Source organism: Etheostoma cragini, chromosome 24 (assembly GCF_013103735.1).
Source record: "Etheostoma cragini isolate CJK2018 chromosome 24, CSU_Ecrag_1.0, whole genome shotgun sequence".
NCBI classification, from domain to species: Eukaryota; Metazoa; Chordata; class Actinopteri; order Perciformes; family Percidae; genus Etheostoma; species Etheostoma cragini.
This window is the reverse complement of record NC_048430.1, coordinates 6577780-6594426: the sequence shown is the minus strand read 5'-3', so window position 1 is coordinate 6594426 and position 16647 is coordinate 6577780. Positions and strand designations below refer to the sequence as shown.

The following is a 16647-nucleotide window of genomic DNA, read 5'->3' as shown; positions in this document are numbered from 1 at the left end:
GTATTCCTTTAAATAATGTGCTTAATACAGATTTGAGTGGATTCATTTAATTTCTTAAAAATGACAACCAGTTAATCATTCCAAGTTTGCTGACGAGACAGCTGTGGCGGGCCTGATTACAGAAAATGAAAAGGCCAACCTGATAGAAGGAGAGGACCTGACCCGCTGGTGTCAAGTCATCAGCAAGACTAAAGACATCATAGCAGACTTTTGGCATAACCATTAACATATCCATATTATTAGTTGAAATGCTTAAAATTTAGGAACTAAGTTTACATTTCACTGAAATTGTAATTTAAAACCTTCCATGTGACAAATAAAATTGAGCAGTACTGTGACTCAATTGTATAGTGTCCATAGCTGAACATATCAATGACCTGAAAAAGCACTTTTTACTACTATCCCATTTGTATTATAAAAAGGAGTAATACAAATCCCAAAATATCAATCTTAATGGCAAGACAGGACAATCACTGGCCAGAAGACATACTGAAACACATTTCCTTTGTTGTAGAAAGGGAAAATGTCTGTCTGCATCCATTAAACAATCTTATCACTGTGAGAAAGTAGGAGCAGTCTTGTCATCAAGCATGTCATTACAAACAATTTGTTTTCAGAGTGTATAGTTAGGTTCTAATTGACTTCTATATGCAATTTGTAAGGTGGAGGACAGGATTTCCATGTACATTCCTCTGCAATGATATAAAACTAATAATTCAAATCTAAGAAACACCCCACCATATGACATGTAGTTGAGTGCAGAAACAGAAATAAAGACAAGAAAAAAAAAGAGGTCCTTTTAAGGGATTTATTCGACTTGCAGAGTTTAGTTTTCATCAACATTGACTGTCTGCAGACCTGTTAGAAAAAGAGAGGAGAAAATATTAATAAAATGTCGTTGTTGCTTCAGCAGGGAAATAAGAAAATCAGTTAGTAGTGTATTTACCTTTGCATGTGGTGACAGGAACGTATGTGACCAGGGTGTATAGTTTGTTGGGGGAGTCCTCATCCTCATTACGCTTCCTGGACAGTCGTACGCGCATCCTGTACGGCACGTTCCTACGCAACACACAACGTGATGTTACAAACTTCGCTGAGTGCAACCATTACAGTGGACAGCAGATGTGTCGTAGCTCCAATTTAAGTTTAATATTTTGAGTGTCAAAACTTTTCAGTGTGAAAAAAAAAAAATGTCAAACTACTTTTAAAGTCCACATTCACTTCAGGCTGGTATATTGCACTCCAAGCACTGCCAAAACACTCAAGCATTTACGACATCCAAGATTGATTTGCTCAACTACAACACCCCGCTCAAAGGATACGGTCAGCCATACTAGTTTGTTATTTGCAACATTTGTCCCACTTCTTAAATACAAGCTGGTGGCAGTCACCAGGAGTAAAGTGATGACCGTTAGTCAGAAATACACTTATGCTATTTTACACCATGTCACAGAAACCCTTCAAACCCTGTTCTTTTCCCGCTCTATGATGTAGCACGGGCAGGACAGTGTGCAGGTGAAGTAGGTTTATACTTCTGGCCAGCCATTACTTATGCTCAGATCCGAGTATTTACGGTGCATCACCTCACCTGACACCCTTGCTCCACACTGCCTTGTTGAGGCGAGTGTCAATGCGAACATCAGGAGTTCCCATCTCCTTCATGGCGAACTTGCGGATCTCCTTGATGGCGCGGGGAGCCCTCTTCTTGAAACTCCTGCAAGAAAAAAACCAAATTGATCAATTCCAAAACTGATAATTATTTTGTAATTGATCAAACAAAAAAAAACACTTTTGAGATGTAAATAATGACCCTTAAAACAAGCTTTTCCGGAGCAGTACTCACGTTCCATGGATGCGTTTGTGGACATTGATGGTATACTCTCTGGTCACCACCTCGTTGATGGCTGAACGCCCCTTCTTTTTCTCTCCTTTCTTGGTTGGGGCCATCTAGAACCAGACATATATGACTGTTATAGCTAAGTGCTCACGTTAAACACACCCGTGCACCATCTGCTCAACTAGCTTGGGATTTGTATTGCACACCGGCACCTCTGCTCTAATGTTATTACTCTACGCAAGCTAACCTGCAGGCTAAAAACACTTACGTTAAAATAGAAACTTACAGCTAGTACCAACGCTTTACGTTAGAATATAACACGTTTTCTATGTCGAAGAAAATAAGCACTGGACAGCCAGGCAAACTGAAGCAACTCCGGTCGAGCTAATGCCGTACAGTTCGCTGCTTCCAACTGTCTTTAAATATGCAATACAATCCATAAAAACCTCATAAAAAGGACAATGGAACACTAATATGTACATTTATGGTGATAATGTGGCCAGTTGTGTCTTTAAAACCGCAGGATGGTGATAGATTGTAGAACTATAATTCCCGAAGAAAATACTCACTTCGGCTCGTAGTTGAGGCGGAAGTCGGAAGGACGGACCTAAAGCAGAGGATTGTGGGTAAAGGAAACTGGTCCGTTTTATGTATTGTTCGTCAACACCAAATGTACGAGTAAGGGTTCCGAGGATAGACGTTGCCAGGATGTGCGCTGTAAGAAATAGAAAATGAGATACACTTCCAAGAAACTGGATACATAATACGACGTAAATATTGTTGTACCTTTTGGAGGATTTTGAGATAATAAAGACAAGGATATGTACATTTTTGCATTATCAGAATATTTAAATCAGAAGCAAAAAAGGGTTTATAGCTAAGTATGTAACACTAACAAAGGATTTGCCTTGGTGGTTGGTGCATACATAAACAACTCACATATTGAACCTTAATAGAAATAAACAATAAAAATAGAAATGTATATATACAAAATAGCTGTTTAACATAAGAAAAAAGTGGTTAAATGGATTGAGTGCAAAAAAATACACAGTATGTGCAATGTTCAGGTTTATAGTCCAGGATGTAGGTAATGCAAATGGTAGTGACTAGGGGTGGGTGGGGTTATGAGTCCATGTCAGTGGGGGTCTTGGGATTTGTTAATAAGGGTGACTGCAGAGAAAAAAAAGAAAAAAATGTTTTACAGAAATAAATATATGGATAGTGTTCATGTTCTCCTTCTATATTCTGCTAAATTCAGTTGATTTTGTTTAGGAACACCATAGCATGTGGTATGCAGTAATGATTTGTTTTCCTTTTCAACAATGTCAGCTGCCCTTTGTGTGGTATTCTTGTGAATTAGGTAATCCCGTTAGACCAGCCGTTGCAATTGTATGACACACACACAGAATCATTACTGTATACAAGGCTCTGACCATGTTAAAGAAAGAGGTTAAGACGAGTTATTCGGAATTAAAAAAAAACATCTTTTATTTTGTGTTAGGGTTATGAGGTCTACAACCAGCTGAGACCGCTATCTTGTCTTAAGTCTTTATCAAACACTAGCGTAAAACCTCAAAAATAATGCCCGAAAGCTGTAATTTTAACACCATTGTACAAATTATAAAACTTTGTATATACACCATCAGACTTACTGTCAAAAGTTTAAGATAAAAAAACTGAAGTGGTTGTGGTTTTATGTAAACTTCACTTACCTCATAGCACATTGTGGTAATTTAATGTGCTAATCTTGATAAACTTCCACTACATTTGAATTCCTTCAGGTCCCCAGTTGTCCTTATCTGGCAAAATGTCATTAAAATGTCATTCTACATTTGTTTTTACAGTAAAAAATAATAATACAGTTTTAAATCAGATATCATTACTTGCACATCTCAAAATTGACCTTGATCCTTAGACAAAATAAATATGTAGTAAATATGTAGTATGTTTTACAACAGCTTAAGGATTTAACTTAAAGATAGCAGGTTACACCAGCGCCCAATCGCTCCATGTCTGTAACGTCACTCAGATTTCAAGTCACAGTTGCATGCCCTGGAGAAGGTGCCATGTTGAATCCAGGGCTCTAAGATTAACAGCTTTGTTCCATTCTTGTGTTCTTTAAGCATTTTTGTGCAATACTGAAGCTGGTTTGTCCATTGAATGTGTGTCCAAGACCTCACAGCATGCACAACCTGCGCTTTTCAAGTGTCACTTGTTGAACTAAGAGTGTTGATACAACCACATCCCTGAGGTCCAGTTTATCCACCTGTACAAGTCCTTTTATTATGACTCTGGACGGTCAACCACTGGGACACATAAAGGAGATGTGTTCATATCATTATCCTTTCAGTCATTTCTTTATCTAAGCAGACTAGTGTCATTTCCTACTGGGAACATTTTGGCTCCTTTTTGGATGGTTTGGGCTGGTGAATGTTAAGGAGAGGTCTCCCACATGGCAGTACTGGAGATCTGGTACTCTGCAGTCTATAGTGTGCTCTGCAATCTCTCGAGTTCATTTCAGGGAGACATTGCCAAACCATTCAAAACAAACACATCAAGCAAAAAGCAATTATGTTTTAAACGAGTAACAGTTATAAACAAATTACATTCAATGAAGGAATAGTTTGGCAGTGCTTATTCACGAAGAACGTTCATTCAAGTCTCTGCAGGATGTTTTCAGTATTGTTGGACAGTAACACTCTGCAGCAAATGCTAGAGATTTGCACCGCAGATAATTTGTAATATGATGTAAACAAAAATAGTAATAACATCAAGTGTCACATTTGAAGGCTGAACGCTCACTACATACAAAGCAAAAGACCCGTCACAAAAATCAACATCTAAGCATTTTAATGCACAGTCGTAGTAACCAATGCACAATATATGAAAACAAAACAGTCATTTCAAATTGGTTAGGCAGGTGAGACTGACAATTAGAAAGCTGCTCTAAAACATTGCAATGCACAAAACAAAAACATGAAGTCATTTTAGGTGTGTTTTATGCTGCTCATACACGGTTCATTACACACCTCCATAGGCTAGAATGTCCAGTAGTCTATGGCACGGGACTTGCAGATCATCAAAAACATGTAAAAGCATTACTGAGTAAGATTCACAATTTTGCTGTTCTCCTTTATTTCCTCCCAGGACCAAACAGGCTATGAATGAAATGGAATGGGACAGAGTCACGGAGAGATAGAAGTGTTCACTTTCATGTGTTTGACTCATTAAACCCATTTCTTTCAGGACACACACACCTCAGGCTGTGCTGTGCCGAGCTTACTACTACCAGCTGGAGCGACCTCGGCTGCCGGTGCTGACCCGCTGTCCGACCTTTCGGGCCCTGAGGCCTGGCCAGCCATGGTCCTTCTGAAGAGACGCATGCTCATCTGCAGCAGCTCGTTGTCTACCACGGGCGTAGTGGGGTACTGCTTGGTTTGGCCCTGAAGAAGGAGAAGTAGATTTAAAACCCATCTCTCTTAACAATGCAGTTGTACGGTCAGCATATGGAAATGACGTCCAGAGAAGGTGCTGAGATCGACACAAAGTAACTGCCGTATTTAACTCATTGTCCTGCCAGTAATTGGTTGACATCTACCTTGTCATTCTTTAACAGCTGGCGGCGGATGGCGAAGTCCCTGCGGGCACACAGGGCCTTGCAACAAGGCCCGAGGTTTCTCAGTAAACCGGCCCTTTCCACCCGCCTGTTCATGGCTGCCATATTCAGGGCCCCCAGGTCATGCTCAAACAGCTTGTCAGCATCTGGCAGGACAGAGTTGACCATGATTTAGACAAATTGCACGCAAAAAAACAGTCTAAACTCAATAAAACTAAACATGTCATTCTAGATAAGGAAAAACACATGCTGTACAGTCATGTCTATTATCATGAATATCCCCATCATAAATTGAGATCAAAATTACTAGTTTTGTTGATTTAAATAATAAAATCATGTAACAAGTAAAAAAAGGAAACATAAAAAAAAGCAGAAGCATTGATCTTAAATGCTGCTGAAGATGTCAAAACTCACCTTTGGGGTCATCTAGCTCGGACTTGCACACCTCTCTCACTTGCTCCAGCAGCTCAGGCCCAGCAAGTCGCTTGGAGATGCCCGCCCTAAGAAGCACGGCCCCTGGGGTGAACCGGAGCAAAGCTGCCCCCGCTGCCCGGGGTTCCTGCTTCTGTTTGGGCATCAGGCTGGACCAGTCCACATCAATGACATCAAGAGGACCTGTCAACACATGGCGTTGGGGAGGTTACTTTTTATTTATTTTTTATTTTAAAAGTTAGTTTACTATTAGTTCATCTTATTGAAAAAGCATTTAAAGATATAATGAATTTCAAGATCTGTTAAATTCTAGCAAAACATTTCCTGAGATGTTTAAATAAACAATTTTGGAACGAAACCAATCGATCCCTCAAGCAGAAGAAAAACCTTTTTTTCAAAATTTAAAAAAAGGATGGATAACAGAAATCAATTTCTGCATAGATATTCTCAATAAATAAGGAGGTATTTCCTAGTACCTGTAGGTTTTTCATCGTCTTGCTGATCCTCTTTCTTCTGGCTGTCGGCCAGAATTTCGTCCAGCTCATCATCACTGATTGGTTCATACTCCTCTCCAACAGATGCGACTGACTGGCCTTCATCTTCTTTGCCATCATCGTCTCCTGAGAACACGGCACACAAACATTCCTTTGAATCTGCGCTGGAAATTTGGAAAGAGAGTGAGCAATTTGTGTTGATCTTTTTACCGTCGATGCTCTCCGTCTTCTCCAGCTCCCGTTGCTCTCCTATGAGATTGTGACTGTTGCTCGGTTTTTCCGGCTCTGGAGGGCTGAAGGCTTCTCTTGGCAGCAAAGGCTCATAGTCGCCCCTCTCTTGTCTCATCATGTCCACTCGCAGGTCTCCTCTCATATCGCCCCTCAGGTCTCCTCGTCCGGGGACCCTGGGGTCCACGTGAGGCGGTAGATCCATCATCATCATCCTCTCCCTCTCTCGATCGCCACATCTACTGTCTCTCTCTCTCTCTCTCTCCCGCTCCCGTTCATGCTGCTGAAATTGTCCTTCAGGGAGTAAGCGTTCCCTGTCCCTGATATCCCGCTCCCTCAGGATAGATTCCCGGCCTGGACGCATCAGTCCCCTGCTAGGCCAGTCCCTTGGTTCGGGCTCCCAGTCTCTCTGCTGTTGTAGGGGCTGTTGGAGGAGCAGGGGCTGCTGCTGGGGCTGAGGTGGAAGTGGCGGCTGAGGCCGGAGGTCCTTTCGATCTCGTTCCCGCTCAAATGGCTCCCTGTCTCTCTCCCGCTCGCGACTGTCATAGGAACCGGCGCGAGACATGGACCTGGCCTGCCTCTCAGAGTCAGGAGAGCTGCGCCTGGAGCTGAGGCTGCGAGAATCCTGTCGGTCTGTAAAAAAGAGACGGATATAAATTAGGCTGGGATTAGAGTTGAGTGTTTTAATTAAGCATGGTCCTATCAGAGATTACAAAAGGTTTATGGTGTAATGTTAATAGATGTTCATGTTCAGCTCTCTACCTGAGGAGGTGCTGCGGCTGGGCTCTCCTCTCCTCAACTGGTCAATTCGAGACTTTCTCTCAGCCACTGGAGGGTCATTCACAACCGGCCTGTCTCTCTCCCGTTCTCTCTCCCTCTCCCTCTCTCGGTCCCTTGAGTTGGCGCCCTGCAGCCTGCCCCGGCGGGCTCGTGGACCTTGCGGATCATCTCGATGGGCTGACTCGTTGGAGGGTGATCGCAGGCGTCTGGACGACGCGCGGCTCTGGTTGCTTCCCATGCTGCTGCTGCGTGTCTGCTCTGGGGGAAGTTTGCGGAGCATGGGCTGGGACATGAGGGGCTGCGGAGGCAGAGTCTGCATCAGTATCGAAGGATCTTGGGGGAGCAGAGGGGCGATGGGAGCTGGGTTGCACCGCTCCATGTCCCTGCCCACCCTGGGACCAACCCCTCTCTTAAGAGGCTCAGCAGGAGTCCTCTCAGCAGGAGGCAGTGGCGCTTGCGTTTCCAGCGGTGCTCCTCGGTCTGTGACCTCCTCATCTGACCAGTCACTGAAATTGTCCATTTTGGTCAGAGGAGATGGCACTGCGTTGCCTCCAGCACCTCGATTATCAGGCCTCATTGAGGGTGGTGGCGTCCGGGGACCTCTCTTCCTCTTATTATGTGGCGGAGGGGCAGATGAGTCCTCATCAGACACATCGGATTCTCGTGACCGTTTCCTCTTTCGTTCAAGCGTCTTCTTCTTGGCCACTTTCCTGGGTGAAAGTATGGGTGAAGGCCCATCTGCAGGACCGCTGGCTGGGGGCTCGGGGTTGAAACGATCTCCTGCCCCAGCCAGACTGTTGCCACCCCCTATCTCCTCTTCTTTGCGACCCTTCTTCAAGCCCTTCCTTTGCGACTTTGTCTTCTTTTTGCTCTCCTCGTGGGACTGGGAGCCAGCGGTGTCTCTGTCTTCACTGCCAGGTGCGAGGGGTGGAGGAGGGGGAGGCGGTGTAGACTCTCGCTGCTCTCTGCCTCTGCTACGGGAGTCAGATGGGGCATCTGCGAGGTGCTCTCCTCGTCTGTCGCCTCCTCTAATCCGTTCCGCACGAGGCTCCGGGTCCTCATGGCGGCTCCGCGTCTCCCTTTTGTCCCCGGCACCTCTGCGCTCCTCATCCTTCCAGTGGCTGGGCTTCTCATCAGATAGAGCAGACCTCAGCGGTGAACGCAACAAGGGCTCCTGGGGCCGCACCACCTGGCTCAGCATGCGATTTTTGTCAGCACCTGCACATGAACATTCACATACCGACATTCAGTACTTTTTAAGCATTCAAGCAATCGGTCAAATGGCAGCTTCGACAACAGACTGCTTCACTGTGCCATTTGTGGGCTAACAGTTGAGGCTTTCATTGGAGGTGTTTGTAAATGCACCGTTTATCATGTTAGGGCAGAGTTTTCCCTTGGTTTTTAGACCGTTAACGGTGCATATGAAATACGCTCATTTGCATGATGGTGACGACAAGGTGCAATTATTTGCATAAAACTTGTTTGTCGGTTGGAGGAGAGATCACTAAAGCAAAACTTGGACGAGTAGCCTGTCACCAAAATGAGAATAGCTGGCCCACCTTAAGTCAGTGAGCCTGTGCTGAACTTGTCGCTATCGCCACTGCTGCTAACCCAATGCTGCTAACCCACTTCACAACCAGCAGCTAGAAAGCCAGATATGGAACTTGGGTTGGGTCTTTTAGCATGTATTCCCTGACAGACAAACTGTACACAGACTCGATGTTACGTTGACTTTTAAAGTGCTACTGACATCTTCACACTCACCACCAAACCTCCCTCACCCTTTTCCTCTCTTTCTCTGTGCCACACCTGGCTAATGGGTGGGCTGCAACTGCCGCTGTGTGCGCAACATGCATGGTGTGTGTGTGTGTGTGTGTGTGTGTGTGCGCCTGTGACACTGTTTTGCACCAGTGGACGCGAACCATCATGCGGCAAATGTGAATTAGGCAACGAGTAGACGTGTGTGCTGCGCATCGGCTCTTTCAGGAACTCTCCACACTGTTGTAACGTTTATACGCTGTTTACTGTGGATGGTTCGCAAGTACACTAAGGCGTATAATGGCTAGAAATGGAAAACCCTGCGTTTAACTAAAGAGTGTATTTCCAGTATACATAAAGGTGCATTCCATACTAAACAGAAGTGTGTCCTTGCAAAAATAATTTTCCTACTGTCCAATGAAGGCGGACACAGTGGGCTGGGGAGGAGGGGCTGTGGGAGGGGCTTGGCCTGCCCTCGGCCAATCAGACGCTCACTTTTCTCTTCTGCACTGTTGTAGCCGTCGCTGTCAGCCGGACTGAGGTCCCGATTTGCTCGCTTAGGAGAGGCTCGGGGGCTCGGGCTGCTCTCCACCCGGGGCCTCTTACGACTAATGGGAGAAGAGAGGAGTTATTACAAAACATTTGTTTTAAATATCACACTCAAGGCTTTAACTATTTGGAGAATTGCAGTTTCAACCTGTACAGTTTGTATAGCGCGGTAGTGTACAGAAGAGGCAAAGAAAACATGACATTGATAAAAACGTGAGAATAGATTTGGAAGGCTGATACATGCCTTGTCTTGCGGTCGTCCCGTGTTTCTCTGACGGGCCGGTCGTCATCTCGTCTCTCCCGCCTTTCATCTCTTCCCCTCTCTCGCTCCTCCCATTCCCGCTGCCTCTCTCGCTCCCGTAGCTCCCTCTCTCTTTCCCTCTCCCGTTCCTTCCTCTCCCTCTCCCTCTCTCGTTCCTCCCTTTCCCTCTCCCGCTCCTCGCGCTCCCTTTCCCTCTCTCGCTCCCTCTCCCGCTCTCGCTCTCTAACCCGCTCCCTCTCAGCCTCTTTCTCTCGCTCCTTTTCCCTCTCTCGCTCCCTGTCCTTCTCCTTTTCCTTCTCCCGCTCCCTGTCCCTCTCTCGCTCCCGTTCCCGGGTCCTGTCATCGCGCCTCTCTTCTGTTCTATCTGTCCTGCGATCCTCTCTCCTCTCATCCCTCTCAGACTCCTCTGATCTCCCCTGGTGTCTATTTGGTGAGGCTGCTCTTTGATCTGGGAAAACAGAACATTCAAAAGCTTAGCCAAACAAATGAAATAAAAAAGCAACATTTTTGGCCAATATTGAAATCAAGATTACTCATTATCTCTTGAAAAGATGTTGCAAATTACTTAACAGTGTAAGCGCCATGGAATGTTAAATTTCCCTTATTACTTTTCCTGCTTGAACATTTTTATTCATTTAGAACACAAGACAAATAAGAGTTTACGCAAAGTCTAATGCGCAGGATAAACCTTTTTTTCTGATTAATCTGTTTTTGTGATCATTAGGAGCTAAAATATTAGGATGACATTAGGATATTTGGATTAATTGCACGTGCTTTTTGATATTGTAAAGGTTTGAAGTAAAGCAAACCCTCACACCCACCTCTCTCTCGGTTGTCTCTGCGATCCCGCTCGCCGTGCCCTCCTCTCCTGTCGTACGAGGAGTCTCGGGCGTGCTCTCCTCTCCTGTCGCCGTCATAGCGATCTCGGTCTGAACCCCTCTCAGAGCTTCTTTCGGTCGCACTGCGATCTGTGCTCCTCTCTGCGCTCCGTTCGCGCACCGCGCTACTCCGTGGATCCCAGTTGTCATGGCTGCTTTCCAGTTGGGAACCCCGGGAGTTTCGGGTTGAGCCTGAAAGGAGACAAAAGATTGCTTCAAAAAAGGGAATTTAAAAAAAAAACACATCACACTGAAGAAAGGTACAATAGTTAGAGAGGAGATATAGAGCACAGTATTGTGTTGCAAGCATCACCTAAGGAGCTCCTTGTCACTAAACATTTAACCTTTGGCCACAAATAAAGAAACTATGGAAATGAAAGCTAAGTGTAACGTCAGTTCATGCCTTTATCAGAGGTTTCATTAGCACGCCCTCTCCCTCGTCCATTCCTCTCAGCTCTGTCCGTTCTGTTCTCTGTCCTTCCATCAGCACGCCCTCCATCTTCGCGTCCATGGCCTCTCCCATAACTCCTGTCGTCCTGAGCCGGTTCCTCCTTCCTGTGGGTGTCCGTTCTCTCTCTTTCTCGCTCTCTGTCCTTCTCTCTTTCCCGGTCCCGCTCTCGTTCGCGGTCACGGCGCTCCAGCGACTCTCGACTGGAGCGAGTCTCCGTCCTGCTCTCTCTGGAGTCCTTTACGTCCCTGTTGTCTCTGTGGTCGCGAGCGTCTCGGGCTGTTTCCCTTCCTCGGTCGCGAGCATCCCGCCTCTCGCGAGACTCTCTGGGCTCCCGGTCGTCGCGAGCATCCCGCGATGAGACCTGTTCAGAGTCATAGTCCCGGTCGTCGCGGACGCTGTCTTTCTCTCGCTTGCTGCGGCTTTCTGTTTATAAGAGAAGCACAAAGCTTGATGAAACAACTGATGAAAAAGGGGGAGGGAAAAAGTATGATTGTAAAAAAAGTGTTTCATTATTCTAGTTTTTATTTTTTACTCTGAGAACTCACTACTCAAGAGGCCAAATCCAAAGGGGAGGATTTGTGTATGAAAAAACAATCTGAAAATTCCCATTGTTTTATAACTTTATAATGCAAAAATCACTGGTAGTGTGGACTACTCAATCAAAAGCATTTGTGTCAAATGTGCTAAAAAATAAAAGGACATAAGAGAAACAAGAAAACACAGTGCTAGAACATAACGTTACCATCTCTGCGCTCATGTCTGCGCTCCTGAGCAGGCGGACTCCTCTCTCTTTCACCACGGCTCCTCTCGCGGCCCCTGGAGCGCCGCTGGCTGGGGCTCGATCTGTCGGATCGGCGGTGGGGCGAGGAGGGTTCGTGGGAGGCAGGAGGCGTTCGGGAGCGCCGGGAGCATGGAGGGGAGGAGGCAGAGGCCAGGGCTGCGGTGCTCCGGTGGTATGTAAGAGAGGACGAGCGGCGCCGGCGGGGAGATGAAGAGTGCCGCTGGGCAGAGGAGCCAGAGTGAGAGGAGGGAGAGTGGTGGCGGGGAGGAGTGGGGGTGTGATGGTGGCGGGGAGGAGTGGGAGACCTGTAGTGACAAAGGACTATTTATTGATTGAACCACACTGTTATGATCACCAACAAATAATACCAAAGACCTGGTACAATAGCTTAGTCAAGTGGTAGTCAAGGAGTTTTGCAGTGATTAAGGCCTTGAGCGGGAAAACCTTTGCTCGGTTGCCCACATGTGCTGACCTGCGAGGAGGGGAGGCCAGTACGGGCGTCTTATGGGACGAAGCTTTAGGAGATGTGGATTTCTTCCTGGCGGGTGGTGAAGTGCCCCTAAAGGGAGATGACACGCTACCAGAACGCTCCTCCGACGTCACTGACCGCTTAGCCTTGTGGGAGCTGTCTGATCGGTCCCTACAAACAACACGGGTATGTTGAAAAAGAGGACGCCTTGCACAAAAGACCACCAGAAACACAATAAGAACAGCCATCTTAATGGGGAATATGTCATTTCTTGGTTCGGCACTTCACCTGCGCTTCTCCTTCTTCTCTTTGTGTTTTTCTGCGTCTCGCCCCCGATCTTTCGCTTCCTTCAGCTTCTCCTCAGACTTCTCCTTGTTTTTGTGCTTGCCTTTGTGTTTCTTCCCCATCACAGGAATGTCCAGCGGGACTGGGGGAGGAGGACTGGGGGTACGGGGACCTTTCTTCTTACTGTGGCTCCCTTTTGAAGGCCTGGTTGGAAGGCAGACAGACAACATCTGTCATTTCTTTCTCAAATATAATAAAAGGTCTAATTAGTTCTTGCTTCCTAAATGGCCCAACTTTCCAAAAAATGTCACTAAAGTCTGTTGAGAAGTTTATGACACTTTCTGCCAACTAAAAACAACCAGATTCCTACCTGGTTGTTTCTGAAACAGGTGAGGTTAGTGGGGCCTTCTTTTCTTTCTTCCCAGAGCCTGTGCCTTTGGCGCCACTTTTGTGTTTGGGGGATCCAGTGGACTTCCTGGCTGAGGGTGAATCTTTATTGCTTAACGGCTCTGGGGAGGCCTGAGGGTCAGAGATGACATAGCAGGTTGACATTCAAATCAGAGTTTCTTCTACAGACTACAGCAACTTCAGCGCAGGCAATAAGCTGTTCTGGAGGCAGAGATACTTTAGAAAACACTTTTAGGCTGAATGCTGAAAAATGCAACCCAAAAAAAAAATAAGTACAAACTAGTCACTTACCTTCGGTATGGCAGTGGCTCTTGTTTTGGTGGGGGCGTCATCTTTCTTGATGAATATCTCTTCCCTCTTGTCCAAGTTTTCCTGCTCCAATTTCATCAGCTCACGTTGAATCTTCTGGCGCTTCATCTCTAGTGATAACTCGTAGTCGTAGTCACCGATATCAGAGTCTAAAAGTCAAACAAAAATAAATTAAAAAAAAACAGTGGCTTCATGTCAAAGCCCATATTGATATATTTTTTTTATTTTTCTATAAATTAAAATCAAACTGATATTGACAACTATTTAATGTCCCTTGTCTATAAAACTTGAACAAAACAAGCTAACCTTCACGATTGGTTTCCCACTCTGTGGGCTCTTCTTCACTGGCTGGGGTGCGCTCCTTTGTAATCTTTATATCCTCCTTTTCCCTGTGTCGGCCTCGGGAGGAGTCTCTCTGCTGTAGGTGGATAAACACATGCAAAGAGATGTTAGAATGACACCTACATGTTGCACCACTTACTGTGCTTATCCAGTTCTTGTGGTTCCAAGTCATTTTCAGATTCTGCGTTAGCAGTGGCCTTTTCCTCTAGTTTAGAACCATCCACCATTTACACATTTGCCAATACATTGTATTTCCTAAAACAAGTAGAGACTGAAGGAGCAGGAAACTCACTTTCGCTGTTGGGGATGTGGGCTCGTCTAGGTCTCGCTTCACGTTTTCTGGGTCAACATCCTGTCTTTTATTCTTCATCCTCTCCCGCAGATCACCTGTGGGTCTCTCGGCTGACCTGCTCCACGCACAAACATAAATACACACTCGAGTTACATGTCAATAATATGTTGCTATAGATAAGCCATTTGTTATGTTGTGGACAAATCTTAAAAAAAAAAGAAAACAGCAATGAAAAATTAAAAAGGAATCATGGGGACCCAATTCATGACAACATATACCGAAATTATCACATAGAAATCCTGATTGCCAAATTAAACAAGCCATCTTACCGACTAAAGCTAAATCCTTTGCCTCGTGGCTGAGTTCCATGTGTGTAGCGACAAGTGTTGCCGTAACTGCAATTACCGGTCTTCAGCCAATTTCTACAGTGACTCTGAAAGACACATACAAATGAGCCTGATGGTGTAATGCAACATCCACTAAAATGAGACCAAAAATCACAGTAGGTATACTATTGAGTTCCGTATAGAACACAAGACACATTTGATCAGACTACCAAAAAGGAGCTTGCACTTCAAAACGGTCCCTAAGTGAGGAGATGGAAATATTTAGCAATTTAGGATTTACATACATCAGCAGCATTACTCCCAGTGCTGGGGCCGAGTCTTTCAAACACACTGGGCCGGCGGGAGGGGGCGGCGGGGTTGCTGGTGCTGCTGGTTGTGGTGCTGCTGCTGCTGCTGCTATCAGATATGGTTTTTGAATTCTCCACTGTTACCTTCCGCCTGATCTTGGACATTCTGCAGGACTGGAAACATGACAAACAATGCTTGATGAAATGTCAGTGATCAATCCTCTGCATGAATACAACACACGCACACACACACAGGAATGTTACAAAAAAGTACTTATAAAAAGGTTAATGGACTAATCTGCGAGCAGAATAAATCAGTCTTCTGCTGAGGGAGGTTAATAACAGTTGTCGATCCAAAGCTTATCCAAGGATATATGTAGCTAGGCTAATACACGGTTTGGATTAAATGACAGTAAAAACAATCTGGTCCATCAAAATGTCTATGCGGTGTGACTAACGTTACAGTGCCAGTGCTGCACTGTCAGACCTGAATTCATTCATTCATTCCGAGTGCACAGCTAGATATTTTAGCACCCTTAATTGGGACTAATGAAATGGGTCTTGTAATCTAACATTTAGCTGCCTGCAGTTCTCCTATAGGTAGCAACATATGCAAAACATAAACAAATGCAAATAGCTTGGCCTGTTATCGGTGCAGTGAGCAGGCTTGCATGCTTGCTTAGCTAACGTAAAGTTCCTAGCTAGCTAGCTAACTAAACGACTTTAATGCCATTGTTTAAGCATTTTACATAAAACATATGTATGTGAGACTACAATATTTAGTCGGTTAATTATACTGCGTGCCTTGTGCTGGGAAAACAAACAAACGAACATATGCTAATTCTAAAGTCAGTTAATCAAAGAGCTAATGAGCTCATGCTTTATCTTAGCGTTAGCTAGCTAGCTAGGCCTTCAAACCACTGTCAGTGCCGTGCCTGTTAGATATTGTGAAGATGAACAAAAAAATCCGTCTTACCCAAGATATTAATTCGGCGTCGCATCTACTTAAGTCCAGGTAGTGGATTCAGCACTTGTAGAAATAACAAGGCTTATTCTTTAAAATCTAAGGCAGAAACTGCCCTGGATGCCATCATATTGGCGGAGGGTGTGCATCATGCCCTGTTCTTCTTCTGTGGTTTGTAGAGGCCGTTTGTACCTCAGGGGTGTTGCGCTTTTGCTTATCGTACTGCTCGCTGTGGACACATCGTCATATGTCTCTTCCGAAAATATTATTTATAAAACCCTTGCACTAATATGACTTATTATTAGTATTTGGTAGAAATAAAACTCTTGGCTTTTCTTAGTTTGTTAAAGTTGTCCCCGGAAGGGTTTTTGTGCTTGTAGTTACTCTTTATGACCGCCAGAGGGCAGTATTATTGATGCTAATCAGAACAACAGTCCATGGATGTTTGAGAGCAGGAGTCTTCAACGTTTTTTGGGCCCTTAACTGAAAGAGAGACGGAGCAGGGACCCCCTACTGCACATGTCTTAAATGAAGTTGCATATTATACAGGGCCTAAAATAATGTGTAGGGCCTACTAACCTATTACAGTAAAATAGGCTAATAATTGTTGGCATTATTTTATAAATCATGTTTCAATGGAACACATGCATGTGGCACAGTGAATCCTTAGGATTCAATGTATCTGTGGGTGGCTACCTTAGTGACGGACCTTACCTAAAGGCCAGTAAGCAGTGGGGATTCACATTTGCTAATAATGTGTTGGATTCATGATAAGTTTTTTTTTTTAACTTTAAAGGTCCCATGGCATTAAAATTTCCCTTTATGAGTTTTTTTAAACATTAATATGAGTTCCCCCAGCCTGCTCATGGTCCCCCAGT

At 45.0% G+C, this 16647-nt stretch overlaps 2 protein-coding genes across 4 annotated transcripts; both read right to left on the bottom strand.

Moving 5' to 3' along the window:
• Positions 1 to 793: 793 nt before the first annotated feature.
• Positions 794 to 2513, bottom strand: rpl31 (ribosomal protein L31). The gene is made up of 5 exons (XM_034864333.1): positions 2407 to 2513; positions 1844 to 1947; positions 1589 to 1714; positions 947 to 1059; positions 794 to 858 (listed from the first exon to the last, which is right to left on the bottom strand). The coding sequence occupies exons 2-5, from the start codon at positions 1945 to 1947 to the stop codon at positions 827 to 829; spliced, it is 375 nt and encodes a 124-aa protein (XP_034720224.1). The 5' UTR covers positions 2407 to 2513; the 3' UTR covers positions 794 to 826.
• Positions 2514 to 4217: 1704 nt separating this feature from the next.
• On the bottom strand, positions 4218 to 16043 carry zc3h13 (zinc finger CCCH-type containing 13). Of its 3 annotated transcripts, none has more exons than XM_034864331.1 (20): positions 15782 to 16041; positions 14803 to 14979; positions 14501 to 14604; positions 14172 to 14286; positions 13844 to 13955; positions 13520 to 13686; positions 13191 to 13339; positions 12824 to 13024; positions 12539 to 12706; positions 12028 to 12371; positions 11238 to 11708; positions 10778 to 11026; positions 9939 to 10404; positions 9641 to 9753; positions 7370 to 8605; positions 6590 to 7240; positions 6362 to 6505; positions 5868 to 6068; positions 5436 to 5599; positions 4218 to 5280 (listed from the first exon to the last, which is right to left on the bottom strand). In XM_034864331.1, the coding sequence occupies exons 2-20, from the start codon at positions 14968 to 14970 to the stop codon at positions 5080 to 5082; spliced, it is 5424 nt and encodes a 1807-aa protein (XP_034720222.1). In that variant the 5' UTR covers positions 14971 to 14979; positions 15782 to 16041; the 3' UTR covers positions 4218 to 5079. The 3 variants fall into 3 exon arrangements, with proteins under 3 accessions (XP_034720222.1, XP_034720221.1, XP_034720223.1); XM_034864330.1 differs by having other exon boundaries at positions 9557 to 9753; positions 15782 to 16040; XM_034864332.1 differs by lacking the exon at positions 10778 to 11026 and having other exon boundaries at positions 9557 to 9753; positions 9939 to 10285; positions 11458 to 11708; positions 15782 to 16043.
• Positions 16044 to 16647: the final 604 nt, after the last annotated feature.

Bases quoted from the DNA above. Each gene is read 5' to 3' on its own strand.
- rpl31 (XM_034864333.1), bottom strand. From the start codon at position 1,947: ATGGCCCCAACCAAGAAAGGAGAGAAAAAGAAGGGGCGTTCAGCCATC. The intron at 1,715-1,843 runs GTGAGTACTGCT...TTTTTCTTGCAG, and splicing joins CACAAACGCATCCATGGAAC to GAGTTTCAAGAAGAGGGCTC. The intron at 859-946 runs GTAAATACACTA...TTTTTCTAACAG, and splicing joins TCCTGTCACCACATGCAAAG to GTCTGCAGACAGTCAATGTT.
- zc3h13 (XM_034864330.1), bottom strand. From the start codon at position 14,970: ATGTCCAAGATCAGGCGGAAGGTAACAGTGGAGAATTCAAAAACCATA. The intron at 14,287-14,500 runs GTAAGATGGCTT...TGCGTGGAGCAG, and splicing joins AAAGGATTTAGCTTTAGTCG to GTCAGCCGAGAGACCCACAG. The intron at 13,025-13,190 runs GTAGGAATCTGG...CCTTCCAACCAG, and splicing joins CCTGTTTCAGAAACAACCAG to GCCTTCAAAAGGGAGCCACA.